Source organism: Antedon bifida, chromosome 3, assembly GCF_963402885.1.
Source record: "Antedon bifida chromosome 3, ecAntBifi1.1, whole genome shotgun sequence".
NCBI classification, from domain to species: domain Eukaryota; kingdom Metazoa; phylum Echinodermata; class Crinoidea; order Comatulida; family Antedonidae; genus Antedon; species Antedon bifida.
Window position 1 is genome coordinate 30,802,472 of NC_136228.1, and position 23,764 is coordinate 30,826,235.

The window sequence follows — 23,764 nt, forward strand, 5'->3', positions numbered from 1 at the left end:
GAATGAGGGCGCTGCACCAAAATTGATGATCAGTCAAGCGTATTATTAGATAAAAACAGGGAGTTTCCGTCATTAATGTCAACATATTTCTTAATATAAAATGAGCTGGTGAGTATTTTTGTTGCACAAATACCCATTTAATTTCAATTATTTATAATACGGAACTATTAGAAATAATTATATATACGATATAATGGCTATCAAGTAATACAACAAACTCCAGGCCTCTTGACCGTCCATATCAATCCTGCGGTGGCCTGGTGGACCGGGCCGGATGGGTGATGATGGGTGATACGTGTAGCCCCAGAGGGGTAATAGTTACAGTAGGGCAAGGCCTATGATGGTCCAACTGTATAGTAGTAATATATATCTATATACCCCTTTGGCCGTTCGTTTTTTTCTTTTTTATTACAGACCAATCATACGTTTCTAAGCAGGTGTCCAAATGATTTTTTTAATCTTATTTTATTTTAATATTAATAAACAGGCTATCTATTATATTACATCTAAATCGTTTTCTTCTCAATTTTAAAGGTTTTCTTCATTTAGTCGCTTATCAACTCCAAAGAAGGCTGTCATTAGCAAAACAGTAAGTATTTTATATATGATTAAATTTTCATCTTCTATATAATTTAGCGTATTGTATTCTCTTAATATTTACTTTTTTTTTTTTAGGATGAAAAAGCATTTGAAGATGAAGTACAGAAAATTGAAGTGTGAGTGAATATTAACTCAATTAAAATTGCCATTATTAAGAACTTTTGCATTACACAATGTGATGGCATTACAACCGTTTTCACAAACAACTGCAATGTTGTATTTTTTTTTCTTTCTTTCTATCTATTTCATATAATAACTGCACTAGTTATAGTTTTAAAAAACGGGTCCTCCTAAATACCAAGACCTACCAAGACCTGTCAATTTAAAGTGTTAATTTAACGAAATATAATATATATAGACTTCTAATAGCATTTTCAACAATAAAACCTCAATTTTAGCGCGATTTAGACACCAAAAATGTTAAATAATCGACAAGCTTCGCGTTCGCGAAGCGAACTGAGTTGATGCATACATTGCGTCACAAATGTCCGTATTGCGTCAACTAGATGACCTACCAAGAACTACCAAGACCTGTCAATTTAAAGTGTTAATTTAACGAAATATGATATATATAGACTTCTATTAGCATTTCCAAGAATAAAACCTCAATTTTAGCGCCCTCAAAAACAAATGTAAATTGGAGAATAACCTGTGACTTTCAGCCTACTGGGCTGAATTGCGCACAGCTTCTCCCCTATACGCCCTTCATGTTAAGTGCTGCCACCAAGCGGCACCAGTTTGTCTGTCCTCAACAAATTGGTTTGTAAACATCTGCAGATAACCATAATAACTGTTGTTTGGTCATTATGTTGTCCACAATTATCATCTCAGTCAATCTACCCTACCCCTCTACTGTGTAATGATTAACAGAATTTTCAAACAGTAATTCCTACCCAGTTGCCATCTAGTTTAATGCTACTGTATGAAACCACCCTAAGTATTCAACTGATTCTTTTACCATAGGCTCGATGAAGCTACCAAGAAACTATATAAAGATATGAAGAAATGCATAGACAGTATGGCCCAGTTGTCTAAGTTGCAGTGTCGTATAGGACAAAACCTGGCTGCAAGCCCTCTCTTGAACACAGAGGATGACTTTAAAGAATTTGAAGAGATGTATTCTAGTATATCAAGGGTTGATGAATTCATGGTACAATTTGTAAGTCTTAGTCTGTGTTCAGACTCAATTACATTTGTAACCTACTGTAAATTGCTCTTGGGAATAACCAGACGAACTGTTCGCACTACAAACCATTTACACATGTAAACTAAAAAAATGTACCCAGCAAGGTCATATTTCATGCATCTTTTTACACTAGTAATGTCAAATTGCTCCTTATTGTGGTTAATCAGCTTGCAGTTTAAGGTGTAATTGATAAATCCACCTCATGAGTTGGGTTTTTGAAACAGTTGGTTTATCTCAAAATTTACACCACAAGTCCGAACGGGCTCTTAAAACACAATTTGGTTGTGCTTATCTAAATACCTAGACCACCTTTCTTAGATATAATACCTTTATTGAAATTCTTAATGAAATCAATTGTGGTGTTAACCAAGGCAGCTTTAACTAACACCATTTGGTTATTTTCAATTGTTAAATTTAAATCCTGTATAGTGTATGGTACTGGATGCTTTGTAATTAATTTGAACTGGAGAATCAGAAGTTGCTAAATGTTCAAGGAACAGTTTTGAACAATTTGACAAACAAGTATGAAACACTAACTGCCTAGTTTAAACTTTCTTATAACTTAACTTTCTACATACAATTATTTCATACTATTCTATATCTGTGTTAATAAATTACTTTTTATTATTGCGTACCTATTTGTTTCAGAATGAAAATGCACAGCACTGTATGATAGATCCCATGAAAAAGTTTAGTGGTATTTTTCCTAGTGTGTATACAGCCATAAGAAAGCGAGAGCAATTGCTGCAAGAATATAGAAAAGCACACGCGAAAATGGAGAAATATCAGGAAAAAGAAAGAACAGGTCCAAATATTGTCAAATTTGAACAGGTACTAATGCTCCCCTTAATTGATTTTTTAACTGTCATATCACAGAACACAATCAGTTTGGAATGCATACAGAAAAAGAAATTAAAATAACCAATCTGCCCTCATTTTACCTATTTAAATATATATTGTCCCCCTGAAAAAATTTTTTTTTTTAAATGTTTTTGTTGAATATGTCATTTTAATAGCATAATAGTTATTCACTTTGACCAAAAATTGGATTGAAAAAAAGTTATTATTAAAAAACTGTAATTTAAAGCACAAAAAAGGATTCAAATTGACTGGAAGTCCATCCGTTTTTGGTTGAATTTAACCGTTTATTTTGTCTTTTTTATAGTGAAAACATTATTTATTTTTCTATGGAAGTGATTAACTTGATTAAAACTGCAAAATGGCCTATTCAAAGTCTTTTTTTATTAATCTTTATTTTTCATGTTTTTGGGGGTTAATACATCTAAAAGGCCCTTTCACACCTGCTCTGGGTCCAGTTCACATCAGATTACGCATACAGCATTAGCGACTTTTCGTTTTCACGCATATCTGGTAAAAAGATTGGTGGAGCATAGAGAAAAAACGAAAAATGAGATTTTATTTGCCGGACCGGAGAAAGAAAGCAACTCATTTCAACCAATCTCAATTATAGGCACTATGATAGTGAATAATATGATTTGTTTAACTCCTCAGGCTAAGAAAGCTTTAAATGCAGCAAGAGAAGACTATGAATCAGAACACAATAAACTAATGGAGGAGCTTCCTCAATTCTTCAATGGTAGAATAGAATATTTCCAGCCATGCTTTGAAGCCCTTATCAAATCACAGATCAACTATTACACAGAATGTTTCCATATATACGCTGAACTAGCAGCCCACCTGAAAGGAGAAGAGTTCTCTGTAATCGACGATGAAAAATATGAAGTTATACTCCAGCAAAAGTTATCTGATATTCGTGCTCTGTCAATTGTTATAGATGACTAAACTCCATTTGATGTTGAATCTGTGACCAAAGGCAGGGCTGTATCTAGTCCTAGCCCAGTTTGCAATGTTTAGTAATAATCACCCTAGACTAGCCAACCTGTTCATTTGTAACCTTTAAATAAGTTACATCACCAGTTACATCACTTGTACTATTTTAATCAACATGTGTTACCTAAACCTAGTAAAATAAGGTAACTAACCAAGTAAAATACAGATGACTAATAGTGAAATACAGGTAACCTACCAAGTAAAATACAGTTAACTAACCTAGTAAAATACAGTTAACTAACCTAGTGAAATACAGTTAACTAACTTGGTGAAATACAGTTAACTAACATAGTAAAATACAAGTAACTAACTTGGTGAAATACAGTTACTATAACTAACCTAATGAAATACAGGTAACTAACTAGTAAATATTAACTTTAAAATGTATGCAAAAATACCTGCATTTAATTAGTAATAATTCAATGCCAAGATGTAACATTTTAACAAGATTCATTTTTGGGGAGTGTGACGAATTCCACAAAATCTGACATAAGTAACCACCTGAGGTGTAGGTATTCTAAACGTTGATGGTGCTTTTAACTAAAATGTAAAGGGACAGAATTAGAAAACAATGGATCCTAAAATGCTAAAAATATACTATTTTCCCACAATTTATTGAAAAATATGTATCCACCTTTAAAGTACTTAGTGAGTTGTAGTGGTTAATGCAGAAAGCAACATATTCAGTAAAAACTAAACTAAATATTTAGTGCTGTGTTGGTTGATTAAATATATATTTAACTTTGTGAATGTGCAATAATAGTCATTTTAACTTTTTAAGTAGATTAAGAATATCTACTGAATTTTTATACATTTTAATTATACAAAAATAGAAGTTTAATGAAGATAATTAGTAAAGAATGTACTGTATTATTTTATTGTAGTTATTTTTAAAAATAAATGAATGGTATTAATATATGTTGTTTTATAGTGACCTACCTTTTTAGTATCCTGAGTTGGGTTGGGGTATCCCTCTTTGAGAATATTAGAGTATTTTAAACCTACCATAGTGACAATTTCAACTTATTTAAATACTAATATTTACAGGCAAAATTTACTATATATGTGTAAACTTATATATTTTAACTGTAAATTCTGAACTGGTTATGTATTAACCATGTTTGGGAAAGACAAATATATGTTATGTAGAAGATTTTAATTGATTATTTGAAGATTATGACGAAAAAAAAGTTGAACCAGGGAGTTGTTAATTAACAGTTGAACCAACTGGAAAAGTATAATTGTAATTTGTAAACTGAAGTTGTGAGTGTTGTATTTTGTTAATGTGTGATTTTGTCTACTAAATTGTGTAGGTATTTTTATTTATTAATAAATGTTTTATTGTCATTATATCTGAAATTTAAACAAAATACCTTGTTTGTTATTATTATTGTCTGTCTGAACTGTTAATTATAATTTTAAAAAAAAACTTTGAAAAATGAATAAATGTTTGACCAGAGAAGTACTGTACAACAAGCATAGGATTTGAACCCATCCAACTCCTTATGTTGTATGTTCTGCTGGAATATGGTAGTTATCAAAATATAATAAACAAAAGGTACATTTATTTCACAATTTTAAGAATCAAAATACAAGGATATATAAATAAATTACACCACCTCTTTTTATTTTGGCCTGTAACCACTGTAATATTTTGAGAAAATTCAATTTTATTAACTTGGGGGAAAATCCAATGGGAAAATCACAATTTTTTATTTCGTTATTGTTTTCCACAGACATTTACATTGGTTTTGAAAAAAAAGAATGGTAGATTAAATGTTAATTTTTGTAGCGACAGAATTAAATTGATAATGACGCTGGTTAGTACATGCAAAGGAAACATTTAATCTGTTATTATTTCCGTAAAAAGCTTTTAGTGTTTCATGATCCCGTTTTTTTAATTATAAGTTCCGCGTCGTCCCAATCATGATTGAATATCAATTAGTGTACTAGACTCTGAACCACCAATCAACTATCCATAATGCGCGCGCCTCTTTTGTCATGGTGAAGATATACATGAGATCCGCATTTGATAAAATAGTTCGCTGATTTTATAATTATTGCTTATTGAGAATAAATTTTAATAATACTGTACATATTATTATGTAACATAAGAATAATATTCACTTTTCACAATATTAAAATCGAATTTTATCGGGGCTAAGGAAAATGGATGGGAAAAATATTAATATCTTAACTGATGATATTAATGCGCAGGCAGATCATCACACACAGAGAGGTCAAAAGTCAACGTTGGAGGAACTCTCGATCGTTGTGTTTCATCATTTTTATTCGATGGTAGGCAAAATTTTAATTGAAACTATTGAATTTCTATTGGTTTATATGTTTTTTAAAAGTTTAATTATATTTTAAATATGCACAAATTGTTATGTTCTTATTCAATTGTGCAAAACTTGATTTTATATATCCAAAATGAAGCTAGCGTTAGGTCTAGCCTAGCCTTCCCCTTCTCTAGCTATTCTGCTGGGAGAGAAAGAAAAGGGCTGGCCCTGCCTAAAATAAAAATATTGATATAGGCCTAGGCTAGACCTAGCTACGCCGATCCATGTTAGCCTAGGCCCAGGTATGCCCTTGGCCAATAATTAGAATATAATATATATTGACATACTAGGCCTACTTATTATTTAAAAGTAAACATTTTTTTAATTGAAGAATGATGCAATTATTATTAATGACAATGTAATTGATGATATATTATTATTATTGATAATAATTATGTAATACGCTTTTATTTAATTCATTTAACATTGCGTGTGATATATGTTATTGCACACGCACAGATTTTCTTGCGCAATTTCAATTTGCGCAAATCGATCAAATTGCGCATAACACCTGCATTTGAATATCATATTTTTGGCTAATTTATAGTTTTGACAAAGCAATGTGTCACCAGGAAATATTTAATTATTGTTCATGTCAACATTTTGTGCTGATATAAAACAGCCTTAAACTGTGTGTTATTACGCAATAAATAACTGCTGAATGTTATACATTTTCTATTTAAAACAGGTAACAATCATGGGTATAACTGTAAAATACAAATTAGCAGACAATTAAATCTTTTTAAAGGAAAAACTATAAATATTTTTAATATTTAAAATCTTTGCTTTTAAAAAAAAAAACTAGGTTGAGAATCGACAACATGAAGTGTAATTAGAGCAACATGACTTATGCAACCAGCTTGGTGTTGTTTCACATTCTTACCACGATAGTTGCTGATGATGTCACCCATCCATTCTCCCTCAGCACGCATCTTATCATGCCCTCAGTTGACGAACTGAGGGCTTAAGATGTCTATCGATTAACTTCAAACAAACGCATTGTCGTTGGACTATTAAAAAAAGTTCCAATGAAATAGTTTGTCGTAGTTTAAGTAATTGAATAATTACGAAATTAAGACCACCATGTCTGTTTCATCACTGCCTTCAGTGAAGGTGTGGCTCGGTCAGGAGTTGGAGGTACGAGGGATAGATGCAATGATCTACTCTCACTATATTCTTAGTATACTGCAGCAAGACAACTATGAAATGGAGCCCGAGTTTGATTACAATTCGATGTATAGAAAAGATGCAAGAGGCAAATGTCGAGGAAACAAACGAGGGCGCTATTCTTGGTCATCGGAGGATTTGAAGAAGACTGCAGTTCTGCAGTGCCTTCAGTCTGTTACAGAACAGGTAAGTTTATATAACATTGTAAAAGAACTTAAAATGTTTCTCACACTTGATTAATTATAATGTTGTTTTTTTTCAATTATTAAAGACAATAATAAATGTATTCTGTGCTATAGTTTGGTACAGCCATACAGGATGTGATTTGAAGGTAGAGTATATATTAAACCTCAAGCTACAAAACCAAGTCAATTCAATAAAATAATATATATATATTAATTGTACAGCAATATAATCAATGTTTAAAAAAAATCAATTAAAAAAAATATCTTGTAGATCAATGTTCTGAAAAGTATAAATTTAATTAGGTTTGGAGTGTTCACTGTTACGTGTTAGTTATAGAAAATATTATTTTTCAAATTTTTTTTTCAACATTCCTCCTCATCTTCTACACATGTTGACAACCATGTTCAGTGAACAGTGTAGAGGCTATAGAGATGTAGGTCAAGTATAGTTATCATTGTATCCATCCAAGCTGTACTTTGTTTTAGTGGACATAGTTTAAGGGTCAATAGACTCTAGTAACATTGTATCCAGGGCAGTCAGATGCTGTGCTGAGTTGGCAACTTACAAGTACCTATTACATGGCATGAAGCACAACTAGGGATAATTTAATAAGACATTAAAACTCTGGATAATTTGATAAGACATTAATACTATTGTACACGCTGATTTCTAGTTTGGTTGTTAGCATATTTTATGCCAACTTCAGAAATACTGTACACAGCGTGATGTGTACCATATCATAGATAAATATTTTTTTCAAATATAGTTTAATATAGTAATTAATTTTTTTTAAGTTTAGAAATTTGATATTGAAGATCTTTAAAAACACAATTTAAATTAGAAAGTGTAACTAAATCTATTACATTACTTTGCAAGTAAATACAATTCAACAAATTGAATTCATCATAAATCTAGATTGATTAGTCATTTGAGATAATTGCTGTATATTATGATATACTATACTGTAATTATATACTGTACTGTAAAAGTGAAAATTAAATAAAATCTGTAAACATTTCTGACATTGAACAATGAAAGTTGTAAATTATATAATTTTTAATAGTTATAAATTAAAAAGATAAATTAGCACATTATACAGTAGTTTGAATATTTCACTATCAATCATATTTAACCAAGTTTGTGAGGCATATACCAGTGACCAAAATGGTCCACTCTAGAAGACAGTTCACTGTATGAAAATTACTTTTTGTGAGTTTGCTTACCAGTATAATACCCCCAGGGTACTCTGCCTAAATCGGGACGTTTGTAAGAATAATTGTTAAAAAACGAAGCGAACATGTATTAAAAACGTGCTTCGTCTGATAAAGTTTGACAAACTTTGAAACTTGCAGCGTACGATCAGATGGTGATTTTGATTGGCTACTTCAATATTTTGTCACGGATATGTCACAATAATTGTGGTAAATCAAGATTCTGCTGATTGTACCTAAAGTTATATGTTAAATTATGCGATGAGTCACACGTGGAACCACGGAAATAAGATTGGTTGTTTTCCTGTCAATTTCCTGTATGTGTTCTCGTCGGCCAGCTACCTTTTCTTAAGAGTTTGACGCGTTTTACAATCGCCTTTAGTCAAGTGTCATGGCAAGCAAAGAAGTAAGTAACTTTATTGCGAGTTTTTATTTGATTTGGAATCTGAAAACTGTAGCAATGATTTGATGGTAACCATTGAAAGCTAGTTGTCGTTAAACACCGAGTATTTCCGTTTGAAGTTTGATTGCAGGGGGATGTTTCATCACATCACTTCTTTTGTTGTTGTAACAATTTGATCACGTGTTTAAGTTAATTAAGCTACAGTAGTAATTAATTTTTTATAATTAACTTTCTTTTTTAGTTGTTTCAATGTCTTTTAAACTAGTTAGTAGAAATCAGTTCTCCTTTTCTGAATTACTTATGACTACTGTAGATGGATACGGACTTGTTTTTTAAATTGATTTAGTCTCTTTGTCTGAACTTTACCCTTGCGTGTAGTACAGATTTGTATATTATATTCTGTTGGTTATTATGCCCCTACTCTATGCTTAGTAAATGATTTTGCATTGCACAATTTAGTTACTGTAGGGCGCAATAAGTAATAATCAAATTACATTGTAAATTGTATTTGTATTGAAATAAATGTGATTACAAGAATACAGAGTATTTACAAAGTTTAATGTTTTGTTTTATAGCTAGAGTACATTTAAATTTCAAACCTTCTCGATTCTCTTGGAGTCTCCTGAATATTAATAAAATCTCACAAAATTTTGATGTAAGATAAAAATATTTTTTAATGTCTGAATTGTGCCTTTTAGAAGGTTATTTCTGTATTTAATACTTACAGTAATTACATCTGATTAATTGCTAGAATATGCAACACATTTTGTATTTTGTGATGAATTTAAAATGCGTCAAATCTGTTAAAACGTCAAATTCGTCTTCGTTGTTAATTTGTGCCTTTAAAATTCAAAACATTGTAGCCAACTTTTAAAATATAGGTGTGATTAAGAAGGGCATGTTATAGGTGCAATTTTAAATACATATTAATTACTGTATTAACTACTGTATGTGTTTTTAGTATAGCTTTCTATTTATTCAATTTTTTTTAAAGCTTTTTGTTTTACTTTATAAATTTGTTAATTTATGATGATTCATGTGTGGCTTACAATTTCTAGTGTTTCAAGTTACAAAGGATGTTTTCTATCAATGTAACTTTCATTTTAGTTATGAGACAACTTCCTGTCACATAATCATCCCCCCTCACCATCACGTCGACGTTCAAACAATCATTGCCAAAATTGGCAAAGAGTACTTGTACTGTACTTGCAGTGCGGACAGTAAAACACAGTTTTTTGTACCGAAAACGTAAACTTTTTCTCAGTTCTTTGAACTGTTCATATCGCATTGCAGTACCCCCTTACATGACAGTGTTGTCCTCCAGTACCTCTATGAGTTTACAAAATTAAAATCACTAGAGATGACAGATTATTTAAAACAACCACGCCAAAATAAACACAATTTTAATTCAATTAATTTATAGTACTGTACAACATATTCTTTTACCGTTATGTTTTATTATTTATTTATTTATTCTTCCCTTAAAATAGATTTGTTTTAACCACTAAAATAATATCATTCCATGAAACCATGGTTGTAACATCCCATAGGAAGCAATCAACTGCCTGTACACCCATAGTATTAATTGAAGTCCTGTTTTTCTCTATTGTATCCTGTTTCTATATGAGTATTGGTTTTTGTGCGTATATTCCTGCTGTCATAGCCGACTGTAGACAACATTAGGTCATTTATACAACATAATATTTGCTTGTCATTGAATGTTCGATTATGTCATTAATATGTTTCTTCCCAGTTTAACATTTTCTAGTAAAATCTAAACACTGTACGTTGGGCAAGTAGTTATGTAATACTAATAGTAATAGTAATACTAGTGTTTAGCAGTGGCAGATCCAGGATTTTGAAAAAAGGGTGGATGTTTGGGTGCAGAGACTAAAAGTAGTGAAATGAAGTGAACTTAATTTTATGTCCTACTATATATTTTGCATTACAATTTGTGAAATTTAAAGGGTGGCTGGGCCGGGCCGGATCATTTTCAAAGTATATTTATACTATATAACAATACTGTACATTGAGACTGTTAGTTAGATCTTGTGCACTTTGGCCTCTACAAGTACTGTATATCCGTGAGTGAATATTTACACTTAGTATCATTAATGTACAATTAACATTGTATATATACATAGTATAAACTCATTCAAATGAATGAACTTTATACCTCCTTCCAGTTAAATATTAAATACATGTTGTTAATGTTATTAAATATACTAATTTAATTGTGAGTTCAGTGTGTATTATAGTTGATAATTAAATTATGCAATTGAATACACTCAAGTTAAATATATTAATTAATAAACAATACTTCCAGTAATTAATTAGATTATTTTAATTAAAGAGCATAGGAAAACAGGATGTGCAAATTAATATGTTTTTGTTTCCTACCACAGTGTACATGAATAAATAATAACAATTTTAGATGAAATATTAAATATTTTGATAGATTTTTTCTCATTCAAAGTAATTTTCTCAACCCAATTTTATAATAGTGGATTTAAACTATGTTTTAAATATAATTATGAAGTTTGGTTTAGTTTATGAATTTCAGCCAAAAATAATAAGCATACAACATTGTTTATCTCCACTCTTATGAACTATGAACTGTCTGCTTGGCTGGCAGGCAGGCTCTACAGTGCTGGCCATAGGCCCGTCCTCCATTAATTAGGCCATATATAGTGAGGCCCCTCGAACAGTATCAACATACCTCACATGCCATTGTCAGGCAGTAGTAAAACACATGTGCCTCCGAACAGGAGGTTTTAACAGGATCTCCTCATCCTTATGTTTTTGTTCAGTCTGTGTGTTTGATTCTATGACGCTACTTTTTACAATGCCTAGCCGCTATTGTTAGGCACCTTTATGGGGGTTTGTCATGCCCTCATTCACAGGAACTTATTATTGGAGTTTATTCGTCTTGATACTCGGATAATAGAGGATAATTTTGTGTTAGAGGTCATCTCATCTCCAAGGTTACTGTATCATGGTTAGTTACCAACTAAAACATTTCACCTGCAGGTGCGAAGTTTAAAAATGTCAGTTTGAGCTGGTGTACGCTGCTAAGACATGCTGGCTTAGCTCTTTTAAATTTTTGTTTATTATTGTATGCAAAACGATATGAAAGTATGTTATTAACTAAACCGTGAAATCAATTGGAAATGTAATTCTTAACAACACTTTACTTATTGATTTTAGGTTTTATGGTATAATTTTCCTGATTAATTGATGTCAAGTAACAGTAGTGAGTAGGATAATTCACACTTACTACTACACAATTATTATGATGATCTCAGTACTGTATTAATAATACGCAATTTCATTTTGTTGTCCTCTCATAGCAATTGCCACATACTGGCAGCAGATAATCATAACACACATTTTTAAACACAGTATAAACACTCTAATATTTTGGTGAATTATTATTTAATTACTGTGCAATAAAATATAAATTAATTCGTTCATATTTTGATTTTTTGCTTTCAACTTTTGAAGTTGTATATACGAATGTGCTATGAGTATCATAACACAAAGTGAGCATCATCATAGAGAACATTATGGTAAATGCCATTAAACTACAGTGTTTATGTAATCACCAACATTATGTACTTAGCTTTTGACCATTATTATCAAATACAGTACTAAATACACTGTAATAAAATTAAATTATAAAACACATTAATAGAATTTGATCAGTACCATACTGCTTATTTCAATAAAATTATTTATTAAGGTGTGTTTATTAAGGTCTAATCATTACGGTCTAATCAAACTGAGTCTAGAACATAGTTTTGTTGTTTAATGTTTTGCTACACAATTTGTAAGTGACTCAGTAGCACTGCAGTAAGGTACAGTACAGTTAGTTGTATAGCTTTTTGCTGGCGAAATTATTCCCTGTGTTTGTACTATACAGTATGTCTCTCAAAAATCACAATTATTCATACTGTATAATAACAGTTCTGTTGAGTTGTATTTTGTTTGTTTTTAATTTACTGGTTCATTTATTTTATTTCCTTTACTGGTTCATTTATTTTATTTCCTAGTATTCAGAGGATGTATTTGATAGCCGACTGCATTTTTAGAATCGTTTTATTTTCCGATTCAAATTTGACTTTAATACAGTATGTCACAATAGTCTTGCTTTCTGAGTTGTGTTGTTGAGAATTACAGAATTTACACATTGTTATGCATTAACATAATAGCATGTATTCTTTCTGTAATACAATGTGAAACCGCTGTGCTTTTTGTATTCAATGAATACTATGCGTTTTAAACCAAGGTCATTGAATTTAATTGCGGCTTTGTGATTACACAATAATACAATCGTAATCTTTGATTCTGTAAGATGTCAAATATTTTTTAGAGCAGGACCTTTCAGTATTGTACATTGTCCCTGCGTTGCAACCAAGATTGTTTTGTAGCTGATTATTTACACTAATAGAAAGTGACTGTTAATTAACTTGTCCGATTAAGAACAGATTTTAAAATCATGATGTGGTGAGCTTAATAAATAATACATGTATCAAATGATGTATACTGCATTTGATATATTTGATTACTGAATGTGAAAACACATTATACAGAGTAGACAGCTGTTGAGACTTATTTTATTGACTGTACATTGCAAAGTATGCTTACAAATAACAGGCGGTAGCACATGTTTAATTTGTGTGTATGTTGTGATGTTTGTTGGCAATGTTTTGTTGCCTATGTATGTACTGAAGTAATAAATAAACTGTAAGTGTTGGTTAACGGCTTTGTTGGTACTGAAATGAACTCTGTGCATGCAGTAGAAAATGTACTTGAATGATTTTTGTACTTAGGACCACTTTTTTTTAGCCCTCCTGTATACAAATGTAGTGTACAGTTGAGTAATAATAGAATATTTTGTGCTTACCTTGGAAAAATTCACAATAGCTTTGGGATTACAAATTTTCAATTGTCAAAAATATTACAGGTACTGTAGACAGCCAAACAGTCTTATTTTTAACTCTATTCGTAATATTAATAATAGGCATGATTTTTTTCTCAATATGATTTAATACAAAAAGTATTTACACTTACAGTAATTGAAGATAGTTAATAGTTAAATAAAAACAGTACATTTTGTGTACTCTATAGCCCATAGACATTTAATTTTATTCCTCTGTATAATATATGTTTGAAGTAATAAGAATAAAATATAATATGTTAGGTAATTTTTTCAATTCACTTGGCCAGTCATTTTGATTTTTACTAGTTTTGATGTTGTGCTCGTTTATTTTAATGTTTTTATATGATGTATTGTGTGGTTCTCAATTTTTGATGTTATTTTATGCTATCTTTTAAAAACATTTTAAATATTTTAATTACCTTTTAATAATGTAAAAAATTGTCACAATTCAGTTTTTCTGTGAAATTTTAATAAATATACCATTTTGAATGAATGAATAAATGAATTTGTGAAACTACTAAACAAGGGAAACAATTTTATCCCATTTCAACCCATTAATCATATTTCCTTTATAAAAACCCTTTTGTCCCTCTTGGGTTTTTAACATAATCCCTCCCTACTACTAGCGAACTTGGCCTTCTTATTGTCACTACAGTAGTAGTTTACAGCTGGCCTTCGTTTACTATAAATGAATTAATTTGTTGTAAAATTGACACAACAATTTATAATTATTTTTGTCAGTTTTTTCTCATATGGGTTATATTTTATAAATTATATTTAATCTACTGTACTGTAGGTATATATAGATTTAGTTGTACTGTATAAATACATGTTTTGTTGATCATATTGACAAAAATATAGCATTGATTGTAAAATAAAACTATATTTTAAAACATTTTTAGGGTATTTTCCCATTTCCTGTTGCATTTACAGTATCACTTTTAACTGCTAACTTTAGTACATGCAATATGCAAGGATAACTACTGTACACAAATGCTGTTCAAATACCGTATAATAATATGTTTTCATTTCCAACTTTCCAACTCAAAAGATTTTAGGGCATTTCCCTTGAAACCAATGTCCAAGAGCCACACAATGAACATAATGATTATACTGTATACATGTTGTATGTATTTTTCTAAATAGTATTAGTAGGCTACAGATCTAATAAAAATAGAATTTTAAATAACTACATGGTGTGCATTCTGATAACATTTTATTAATATTTCATATTAATAAAATGAGGAACTGAAAGTAAATGTAGACTGTATTTGGTGGTAGAGGAGTGTTCTTTAAATGTGAAACTAACAGTATGTGTATATATTTTGTTTTTAGGCAAAAGTCTTTATTGCTCTACAGTATGTAAATATATTATAATTTTCTTTTTTTAGGAATGTGGTATTGAGGGTTTAGTAGAGGAGTTGTGTCAGAAATTACAGAAACTTCAAGATGAACAAAGCAAGCGAGAAAATGGAAACGGAAAAAAAAAACAAGTCAAAAAAGAAAACAAAAAAAGCAATTCAAAGGATGAAAATAAAGCAATGAAGTAAGTACTACTATAGTACTAGTACAATATCGACATCATATTATACAGTACATACCTGCTTTATAGTATTGTGTCGGTTTATATCTACTTTATCATCTATCATGTATGATACCACCAAACTTTCGAGTTAAAATCAAAATTGTAAGGCATTTAATGAACAGCCAAACTTCCTTAAAATACTGTAACATATACTATTATCATCATAACTGAAATTAATGCCTAGAATACTCAAATACCTATTACAGATCAATCTAAATCCTTATAAAAATGTAGATAGAATATTTGATGGTAGACTTAATTTTGTTAAAAATGGTAGGAAGGTCCAAACCAAAGGCTACATCCTACACCTAAAAAAAGTAAGGTTACATTCTGAGTTTATTGTCCTCATTCAAGACTTTTTTTATCACAAAATCAATTGCTTGAAGTTGTTGAATAATAATTTTTATCTTCTTTTTTTTTGTCATGTTCCTTACAGGTACTTCGAAGCATTCCCTTCTCTACACACAGACACGGATTGGAATGAAAGTTTTTACAAGAAAAATAACAAGAAAAAATCACCAACATTTGCTGAAAAGCTATCGAAAAAAGAGGAAACGAAAAGTAAATCAGCTTCAGTATCGCGTCACAGCAATTCTCCAGTTGAGTCTAATCTTCAGCGACGGCCGAAGAGCTTGCCAAACGTCTCTATCCAAGATAGCGACAATTGTAATTATAAACATGATTTACAGAAGAACACCGTCAAACATAGGAAGAAGCCACGGAATAATGGAAAAGAATTAAAAGCAAACAAAAAAAATTCACCTGTAAAAGAAAGGAAAGATAAAACGAAAGTGGAATTGTTGAAACAGGAAGGAGAAACACCTTACGAATCCGATGCTGAAGATGTTAGCTGGTATGTGGACCCTGTTATGGATGTCTTTAGTACAACATCTGAGAAAAGTAAATTTGAAACAGTCTATCGCTCCGAGGGAACCAGTCCAGTCATGGGTGAGACCACGGATGACAGTACATTAGAGGATGCTGTCAGCTCTATTACAGAAAGTCTATGTAAGGAAATTATTGATGAGATGGCCGTCTTAGAAGACCTCCCTATAGATAGGAAGCGAGAAGATTTTACTGGTTTGGAAGGTTTTGGAGATGGTTTAAGAAATAGCAGTGCAAGAAATTTTAAGTGCAATACATTACCAAGAATTGGATCGAAAGGTTTCGGTGATGCTCCGAGGCCATTGAGTTTTGTGATGGGTGATAGTTTGGGATTTAAATTGCCTGACAGAAGTATTGAAAATGAGGGTGAGAATGATGGAGATGAAGACAGCTCACAGATGAAAGAGCTGCTTGGTTCCAGGTCTCATTTAGCAGACATATGGAAGTCGGACGAACCAAAGGTTACCACTAATCCATGGAATACGGAAAGCTGCAGTGAGATGGCAACAGTGGGAGATGAAAAAGCTGTGACATCTCTGACCATTTTCACTGGAGCTAATGAAAATATTGAAGATGATGCAAGGTCAAATAGGTCGTTTGCGTCGGATTCGTTATCAGATAGCCTACTTCAAATCTGTGATCATAAGCATGATCACGAACATGTGAAAATGTCAATGGCACTAGTAGGATGCAACCCTACACATCAACAGCAGCATTGGTCGCAAGCGGACTACACTACTAACTTCATGCACTACTCATCTGAAGATGAAAATGGAGTGGCATTTGTTACACATCCAACACAGGACGCCTACCAACCAACAGCCGGATTAAACTGTGGATATCAATCTGTTCAGCATTCCGGCCGAGATGTTAACAATGCCATGTGGTCTACTTACGATATGCAGGAGTCTTGTGTTCAACCACCGAAAATTGTGACCTGGGATTGTGGTCACCATGGTGTTGGACTGAGTAAACTAATGAGGAAGACTAAGTTTATTGAAGGTGGTGTGTATGGTAGCCCTTATTCTAGCCATAATAATAGTCAATTGAATAGTGTTTGTAGTAGCAGGACAGAGAGTCCATACGATGACAGTTTGCGTGATCTTTGGGATACTCCTTTTAACGAAGAAGCACAGTTAGATTCTAAACTTCTGCATCATGCTGTTATCACAAGACAGCATATATCTCAGGTGCAAAGAAAATCAAGCAGCGTTAGTTCTATTTCGTCATCACGAAGGAACTCTGCTCTTGATTATAACAGTGATACCGGAGGAGCCTTCTGCGGTGAGGATGCTGGCATTGACAGCCCGGTGTTTGTTACTTCGAGGAGGAACTCGTCACGGTTTGACTTTGCACGATCTGGAGGACATGTTGAAGAGGATGATAACTCTGAATTGCATCCTGGGGACACTCATCAAGAACTTTTTGATGAGGTTATGAAAGAGACTGAAGATATTTTGGAACTTACTCAAAGTTTGAAAACGGCTTGTAATGTCAAGTCAAAGGTTAATGAACCGGTATCGTTTGAGCAAGAGATGAAAGAGGCATCAGAGGCTGAGTATGATTTCATCCCATGGTGTCCTTCAACGACACCAAAAACAACTGAAAGTGCCAGTGATTCTGAAAGCTTATGTGGAAGTCTGACAACCATCAAACCAGCTATTACAAAGCCTGAACCTATCAGAAACTTGAAGAGTCAGCCGATTGGTTTTGGCAGTAGTTTTGAAAGGCACAGGAACGCTATGAGCCCTCATGAAAAAAGTCGCAGAGAGTTTGAAGATCTGCTAATCTCACCGAAAACACATTTCAGACCCATCAGAGAGAGTTTTTCATCTGAAGACTCGCCCGTGGCCAGAGATGAGAATTTCAACAGCGACAAAGGCAATGCATTGTTGCCATCTTTCGATGGAATTGAGTACTCTACATCGACACCAGTTATGTCTAACACAACTAAACAGCAACTATCGATGGACTGTACCAAAAGATATCTAGAAAAGATAGGCAAGTGGGATATTTCAGAAGCAGGATACCTATCTGACGGTAATCAACCAAGAACTATATATCCTAAAGGGAGTTCTTACTATACAGAACAAACAAGAGAACCAGATATCATCTCTGCATCATTTCCAACAAACTTCCAAACAAGAACTCCTCCATACTTGACAGGTGCAGAGTACATGAGTGAAGTGTTCGATCTTCATAAAGACGACCAGGCAGATTTACCTTGTCTGTGTGGTAAAGGAACCAATCTTGGTGGTAATGCTAACATGGTTGACATTGGACAACCATGCCCGAGGCATGCAAGGTGGTTCCAGACAGGTGGTGGAGATATCGATCCTGATACAAATTATGGGTTTAGCAGTGGAGGTGAATATGATCCAACTGTCAATTCAGACTATGATCAACAGGTACTGTTAATTTATCTTTTTTATTTTTTTTTTATTAATTTTTATTCTGCATCATCTTTGTAAAGACAAACAATCAATTTAAATACAAATTACAATGTTGAAATACCTATGTTATTATTAACCAGCTTTCATTTTTGGAAAAACTTTAAATCGGCCAAATACAATCCAAATATGGACGGAACATATGCAGATTTTGTAAATTTCTGCTTTCTGTCCTGAAACAAAAGCTTGCTACTAAAAGAAGAGAAAAGTTGCATTCACTGTTGTACAGTCTAATATACATCCATTTCAACCATCCACTTTAAAAAATATTCATTATATTTTATAGATATTTCCATATGAAGATGATGTTTTTGTACCAAATATTGAGGAACACAAGATGCCCAAGAAAGTGGTATTCTCTTGTGATCTTGAAGAGAAATGGTTACAGGAAAGTGAAGAGCAGGCAACCAATGGCCATGGTTATAAGAAAAAGACAAGAATAAAGAACAGTAAGAAATGTTGAGGTTAAAGGTCATCCGGGCTTGCCTTTCATTCTAGAAATTAATAGAGATATATATATATATATTTATATTTGCGTCCTAGTTGTGTTCATATTCATTGTGCGCATACAGGGAATTTAAGATGTGCTTCCTCCCTCAATTCCTCTACACAGTGGATACTAGGTCGGGGCTACCTAACAACTCGCAATATGCTTAGGTAGTAAACAGCTCCTAGGCCATTGGAAATCGAAAGCTCCCTCTTTTATATATGCTGTATCACCAGAGCCAGGTGATTCAGAAGGGCCCCACAACACGAGTCAGGGGAGGAAAAGATACTGCCGGTCATCGTCTTCGCGCAAGGGTGCGTAACTAATAAATCAGCTATGTTGACTATTATGATTTACGCTCTAGCAAACACAAGATATTAGTCGTCCTCTCCACTAACCGTCATGTTTCTTAAAGTCACTATTATATCACTTGGTACGACTATGACTACCAAGGGTTTACATCAATTATAGCTAACTCTCCACTGCTAGGGTCACTTAGCTCTACTTGTTTATAACTAACCTTTTCGTTTTTTCAGGGCTTCAACCAAAGCCGTGTAGCTTCTATCTGGAAGGAAAGTGTCGTAAGGGTGACTGTCGCTTCTCGCATGATCTTAGCACAACGACATGTCGCTTCTGGGAGGAATCTACATGTTACAAAGCTGAAAGTTGTCCATTTCTGCATGGTTATGCCAGGTATATTTAGTTTATTATCATCTACAAGGTTTGTGTTCATATGTTATGTATTGTGATTCATCTATGATTATGTTCAAGAATTGGAATTAGGAACTGTAACAAGTGTACCGAGACTAAACCAGTTAATTGGTTTTTAAAAACTACCAACAGTGCTTATTTAAACTACAAATGTAACATGTTAGTGCCACTTATTTTTATATGAAATTAATTAAGTTATTTTGTTTTCTAGCGACTTACCAATTCCTGTTACCGTAGAAGTAGACAGAGGTGCTCCTGCTGCCTCTGCTGTCCAAACCCAACCCGCAAAGGAAGTCCCAACACAGACGGTTCAAACAATTAAGGTATGACAAGCATTGAAATACCAGACATATCATTTTAGAGTGTGTAAAGCTCTGTCTTCACTATCAAACTAGTTTGACAAAAAAAGTGTGATGTGCCCAAATATGGTAGTTATATGACATCATAATGTCCATATATAGGCACATCACATTTTTTGTCACATAAAGTTTTGATAGTGTAGACAGAGCTTTAGTCCTAATGTAGACATTCTTAATTTTGGTTTCATTTTTATATACAGTAGAATCCTTATTAAAAAGAGACACCTTCAAGACCCAGATTATTGGCTGGCTGTATTGCCCCTCATTTGTTTTACAGGAAAGCTGTCCCCTTAATAGGGCTGCCCCTGAACATGGGTTCTACTGTATTTTTTTTTTAATAGAAAGATAATATTTATGCTTTAATAAATACTTTCAGAGTGAACCATCACTTATCAAGAAGGGTATCTTTGCCCTGAGGAAGAAACCCAAGTTGATGAGAAGTAGCCAGGGGAGGCAAGCCAAGAAAGCATCGCCCTCATCGTCTCCTGTCTCAAAACTGGCAACATCTAGTCAACCAATACCCGTTGTCAAGACAATGGAGAGAAACAATTGTAGGTCTTTACCAATTAATATTAAGGCCAAACCCAGGTAACGAAGGCTTAAATTAGGAGAATTATTTTATTTTGTTTATTGAAAATGATTATATAAATGTATATATATAAAAATATAGATAGAAAACTTTAATTTATTATTGATTATGGGTATTTATTATTGTTTTTTTGGAACAGCATAACTGATTTATTAATGAATCTAAAGTGCCGTTCTAGTTTTTGTTTGGATCTCGGGTAAACGCAGCCTTGGGCATATATCTTGAGAAAAACATTTTCTCTAATAAATAGTGGCTCCATAAACCATTGTTATTAAGATGGTATACAAACGAGTGTTGTACTTCTTATGCTCATAATAGGGAACTGCAATGATTTATTGCAAGTGGAATATATTTGTAATAATTATAACACCACACTGTTCAATCCTGGTTAAAATCTGTAGTTCTATGTCTGCATTCAGGCTGGTTATTTACCAGGGTTCATTGGTTCCTACACACACAAAGTTATAACTGTGCCCATAAAACCAACTTGCCTTACTTCATTTGATAAGACATTGATAGAATTGTTATTTATCAAACCATAAATAAAAATTAAAATTCATACGACATCTACATATGACATATTTTCAAAAAATTTAATATAAACACAAAAATTACAATTTGTACAAAAAATGCATGTCTCCCTCTAACTGAAGAATACTTTTTTATAAGGTTCAGTTAAACCCGATCACACAATTGGGTCAGAGGTCACATGTGGTTTTCAAACTTGCTTTGCATTGATGCCAAAACATTTAATTAGAGTCAAGTTTGACAGTGGATTTTAGCCGATCTGTACAAGTAATATTCGGCAATCAGAACTTACTGTTAAAAAACTACTTGTAAATAGTCAGGGACAAAACACTAATAACGTTTCTAAAATAAGAGAAATGAGTTTCTTTAGAAGAGAACCTTTAATTTGTCTTGTGGTTAAAGCAGTTGACTAATGTTTTCAAATGAAATATATAATGCATATATTATCTATTGATCCACTATTGCTTTATTCCTCATGACTTATATTTAAAAGTAAAAGTGTCCTTTTTTGTGTTTAGTCCAAGTGACCTTATAAATGAAAATAACAAAAAAAACTTGACTAAATCAAAAAATTGAATAAGTCAAAAAATTGAATAAGTCAAAAAATTGAATAAGTCAAATAATTGAATAAGTCAAATATTTGAATAAGTCAAGCAATTGAATAAGTCAAATAATTGAATAAGTCAAATAATTAAAGAAATAAACTAGCAGCTTTTTGTTTTTGCTGCAAATGTATAATTTATGATTTATTCACAAATTGAAGAAATGTTGTAATATCAAAATTGAGCTGTGAATTGAAATAATTTCACGCTCAACTACAAGAATTCTATTAAATATTCTTTTGTAGTTCAATCAAATATGTTTAATAATAATAAAAGATCTAAAAGTAATTAGGTTATTGAAGCATGAAACTAGATGTCATTGAGTTGGGTCATTAACAATTTAAAATAGGTCATTACCAAGGGACTACCAAAGTGACTAATGTCATTACTACTAGTGTTACGGGTTATTACCAGAGGAATAGGTTTAATACCATGTACAATATAGGTTAATTACTTATTAATTAGATTCAAATACTTGTAATAGTATCTATAAATACAGTTTAGACTAGCATTACTCAACCATTATATACATAAATTTTGTATATAAGAAGTGATTCTTTACCACTTTACCAATCTTGTAAGTTTACTCAGTGAGAAGGTATATTCTCGTATAGAACTGTCTACGTAGTGCTTAAAATGGTAGTATAAATTCATTTAGTTAGATTAATTAATACAGACGATATTATAAGTCAACGATATTATAAGTCAACGATATTATAAGTCAACGATATTATAAGTCAACGATATTATAAGTCATAAAGTAAGGTACGATACTAGGCACTAATGTCTGGAAATCACTTTAAAGTGGAATAGTATTTTGTGATTTCTGGTGATAAAAGGATCCTTAGTATCCTGAAATTAATGAGATATAATACATTTAGGCCTAGGGTGTATTTAGTGTGAGAGCTGATATGAGTTATGTTTGTATGCAGGTGTACAGTTTGACAATAATGTCTTTATCACTAATAATGCCAATATCATACCAATATCAAATGTTCATTATAATAATGTTAGTCTAACCACAATCCTAAAAACATCCAATTTTGAAATACCATTCACATATATATTTTTGTCTATAACCCCTTTTACTTCAATTCTGAGTGCAATAGAGTTCCATTAATGAACTCCTTCCAGTGATACAGATACAGTATCAGAAACTGATCCCCTGCAAAAATGTATTTTTTGTTCTTACCTTGTTGTTTTGTATGGGTAGGTGAAAAGAACTCCAGGGATCGATTATTTGTTCACATCTTACACATTTTTTTAATGTATAGATGAAAACAAATCACATCACATAGCAACATATAAATATTTATTTTTTTATTTATTTCTGTTCCCAAACACCAGTTTAAATTATTTGCTGGAGGGAACACAGACAAACAACACACATGATATACATTACAATTATATTAATCTACAAAGAATATTACTGTATAAATACAGTATATAAATCAACCCACGATTTTGTATGTATGTTTGGTAATTCTTCCTAAAGCCTTGTCTGCACTATCAAACTTTATGTGACAAAAAAATGTGATGTGCCCATATATGAACATGATGACATCATATCACGACCATATTTGTGCATATCACTACCATATTTGGACACATCAAACTAGTTTGATAGTGTAGACAGAGCTTTAGATTTGTTTTTTATTGCACACATGTTGTATGTCAATA

The 23,764-nt window shown here is 32.1% G+C and overlaps 2 protein-coding genes and 1 long non-coding RNA gene across 5 annotated transcripts in view; all 3 read left to right on the top strand.

Annotated features, from left to right (window-relative positions):
- The window catches only part of LOC144837361 (uncharacterized), a 260,004-nt gene that overhangs the window by 207,571 nt on the left and 28,669 nt on the right, over positions 1 to 23,764 (top strand). The window lies entirely within an intron of this gene.
- LOC144837306 (bridging integrator 3-like) lies at positions 24 to 4,998 on the top strand. The gene is made up of 6 exons (XM_078692356.1): positions 24 to 108; positions 535 to 589; positions 676 to 716; positions 1,564 to 1,759; positions 2,435 to 2,617; positions 3,299 to 4,998. Exons 1-6 carry the CDS (start codon positions 101 to 103, stop codon positions 3,587 to 3,589), a joined length of 774 nt encoding a protein of 257 aa, XP_078548482.1. The 5' UTR covers positions 24 to 100; the 3' UTR covers positions 3,590 to 4,998.
- Positions 5,890 to 21,388, top strand: LOC144837337 (uncharacterized). 3 transcript variants are annotated; one of them, XM_078692391.1, is made up of 8 exons: positions 5,890 to 5,935; positions 6,785 to 7,332; positions 15,280 to 15,434; positions 15,910 to 18,766; positions 19,095 to 19,257; positions 19,832 to 19,988; positions 20,218 to 20,329; positions 20,742 to 21,388. In XM_078692391.1, exons 2-8 carry the CDS (start codon positions 7,063 to 7,065, stop codon positions 20,955 to 20,957), a joined length of 3,930 nt encoding a protein of 1,309 aa, XP_078548517.1. In that variant the 5' UTR covers positions 5,890 to 5,935; positions 6,785 to 7,062; the 3' UTR covers positions 20,958 to 21,388. The 3 variants fall into 3 exon arrangements, with proteins under 3 accessions (XP_078548517.1, XP_078548518.1, XP_078548519.1); XM_078692392.1 differs by having other exon boundaries at positions 5,898 to 5,935; positions 7,161 to 7,332; XM_078692393.1 differs by lacking the exons at positions 5,890 to 5,935; positions 6,785 to 7,332 and adding an exon at positions 11,558 to 11,944.